The sequence below is a fragment of the Myzus persicae genome, unplaced genomic scaffold (genome assembly GCF_001856785.1).
Source record: "Myzus persicae strain clone G006 unplaced genomic scaffold, MPER_G0061.0, whole genome shotgun sequence".
NCBI lineage: Eukaryota > Metazoa > Arthropoda > Insecta > Hemiptera > Aphididae > Myzus > Myzus persicae.
The window spans coordinates 1-2,604 of NW_019101012.1; the positions used below are offsets into that span (position 1 = coordinate 1).

Here is a 2,604-nt window from a genome sequence, read left to right on the forward strand (position 1 = left end):
GCACTTAAGGATAGGTAAATACTGGAAACACCTTTTGTATCTGTTTAAAAGTATGATTCTATTTATACTATTGTATGTTTATAGATGGCGTCATTCGGAAGCATCCGTAAAGATATTTACGAGCGATAAATCGAAAGACCAGTCGTTAAATAGCAGTCTGAATCAGACTATGAAGGCTGTATTCGATACAATGCTGCAGGATCCAGATCGACGGACAATAAAAAGCAAATTAGCAGTTTGATTGTTATATATATATATATATAAAAAAACTTTATTTAAACAATAAACAATATATAAATATATATACATTTGTATTCATATTAATAAATCCTGTAATATAAGCTCTGACATTGTATTGAAATGGTATTGTAATATTTCATACAAAAATGATGTGTCATCGTTTTGTAAATGGGAATAATAATTGAAATCATAGTTTTGAATATACTGGTTTGTGAATTCGTTCCTCTGGCAGCTGATTGGCAGACCACGTACATCATTTTTGATCAGTTCGTAAGCAGTATCAAATGTTGCTTGAAAACTCTGTAGTCGTTCTGTTTTTCTGCTATATACAGGTCAATGCAGTGTTGTAATTGTTTTAATCTACAGAAATATATATGTGATAATGTAATATATTCATCATTTATATTCAATGTAATTGAACTTTGCTTTGCATTAATTGAGTATGTTAAATCATCAGTTATTTTCACACGTTTACATCTGGTATTTAAATTATTAGTAATAGAAACAAAGTTTGATTCGGACATAAGGGTAAACCATTGCTGTAAATTTAGTGTAATTATCTTTTTCGTTAACTTGCATTCAAATGATACAATAATCGAAATTTGTTTACTAATTAATAAACCAACTGTCACACTCTTCTTACCAAATGGACGGATGTCAAAAGTTGATTTCGACACAATTATTGCTGGAACCATGACGAATATTGCTTTTTTTTAAATAAATGAAAAAAATAAGGTATAGTATGTCTGACAGAGAATATAATTTGAACTAACAGTTTTTTCTTCTGCAAGAATATTATATACTAAACCTTGCAGATTTATTTAAGATTTTTATAGAAAAAAAAATGCAAAAAGTGTGAACGCATGACATAGCCGATTATCGAATGCAGGAGGGGGAGAGAATTATATATACTTACTTACCTGAAATTATTTTAAATTAAACTACACGCGTTAATCCGCTAAGCCATGCGTTCACGAGATATTGAATCAAATATTAACACATATAAGTCGTTTACAAATCAATATTTTTTTTTATTACTAAGTATGACATATACATAATTTAACAAACTGTATCGTATGACATATTTTCACAAGTACACATATTATGTTCAGTTTTACAATATTAAGCTAGTATTTTTTGAACAAACTGATTTCCTCGCATTAATAATACATAAATGCAGTTTGGGTTGTATCTGCAATGTTCGATCCATGGATTGTCCAGCTTCTCCCAATTATGGAGAATAAGTCCGCAGCAGAAGCATTCAACGATATCATCAATACCAGAATATTTTAATCCGCACTCAGAAAGATCGTATTTATTTTGAAAAGAATTTTCAAGAAATTTTTTGTAAGTTTTTAAACGTGAATGGAGAGAAGAAAATTCTGGATACGCTAGAGTCGAATTACTTCGTACACGGTAAACTAATGATTGAAAATCGTTGATATATTTTTGTAAATTCATTTTTTACAAATTGATTAAGTAACTTGAGAAAACACAACTTCACCAAACAACGAATCATTTATTACTGAATAATAAAAAAAAACGAGTAACTTAAAAAAATTCAGATATAAAAAAACAAATTATTTCGTAATAAGTTGCTTATCAAATTTGAAAAAACAGTGTAACCAACGTGGATAAAAATATTTAGTTTTGTGTACACGGTAAATATTTTCGTGTGAGGGATAAATAGGTGGACACTGAGTGTGAAATTACCGTATTTTGTGATACGGTAATTCTGAGTCGTTCGAGGGGAACATTCCCGCTTGAACAAAAAAAATTACCGTGGAAAAACGAACTGTGAACATACAAATATATACTACTGTAATATGATGAGATTGTTGAAATTCGTGAAACCAAAATTTATTTCCACAACAATCACTTTGAAATTAATTAAATTAAAATAATGAGATGAATCTTACGAGATATTCCAGAACAACTCCCCAGTACTACAGTTACCTACTAAAATCATAGATAATATAAGAATTCTTATATTATCTATGATCAAAATCGATTTAATAATCATAGATTATAAATTATGATAACGAGTCATTAATCACTCTAACCACGGTCTTAGATTCTTCTAAGACCGTGACTGTAACCATGAACACGGCTTTTAGCTGAATTTGTGGTGTATCTTAGTCTTCATCATTTTTATCATCATCTTTATTAGCTGTTTTCAAACCCTACTTTTTTCATAAATAAATTACACAGTAAACGGTAGTCTACAAGTTCCACTGAAAGCGCTAGCAGTCAAGAGGTTTTTGATAAGAACATTACACGGTCAAAAAATTGTCATCGTTGAGCAACCATTCATATCTATAGCCGTGCCATGGATCAGGTTTTAGATATTTATCACTTCAAATC

General features: G+C 29.7%; 1 protein-coding gene across 1 annotated transcript; it reads right to left on the bottom strand.

Annotated features, from left to right (window-relative positions):
• Window positions 1-1,027: 1,027 nt before the first annotated feature.
• On the bottom strand, window positions 1,028-1,819 carry LOC111027266 (E3 ubiquitin-protein ligase XIAP-like). The gene has a single exon (XM_022305566.1). It carries the CDS (start codon window positions 1,699-1,701, stop codon window positions 1,363-1,365), a length of 339 nt encoding a protein of 112 aa, XP_022161258.1. The 5' UTR covers window positions 1,702-1,819; the 3' UTR covers window positions 1,028-1,362.
• Between the last annotated feature and the right edge of the window lie 785 nt (window positions 1,820-2,604).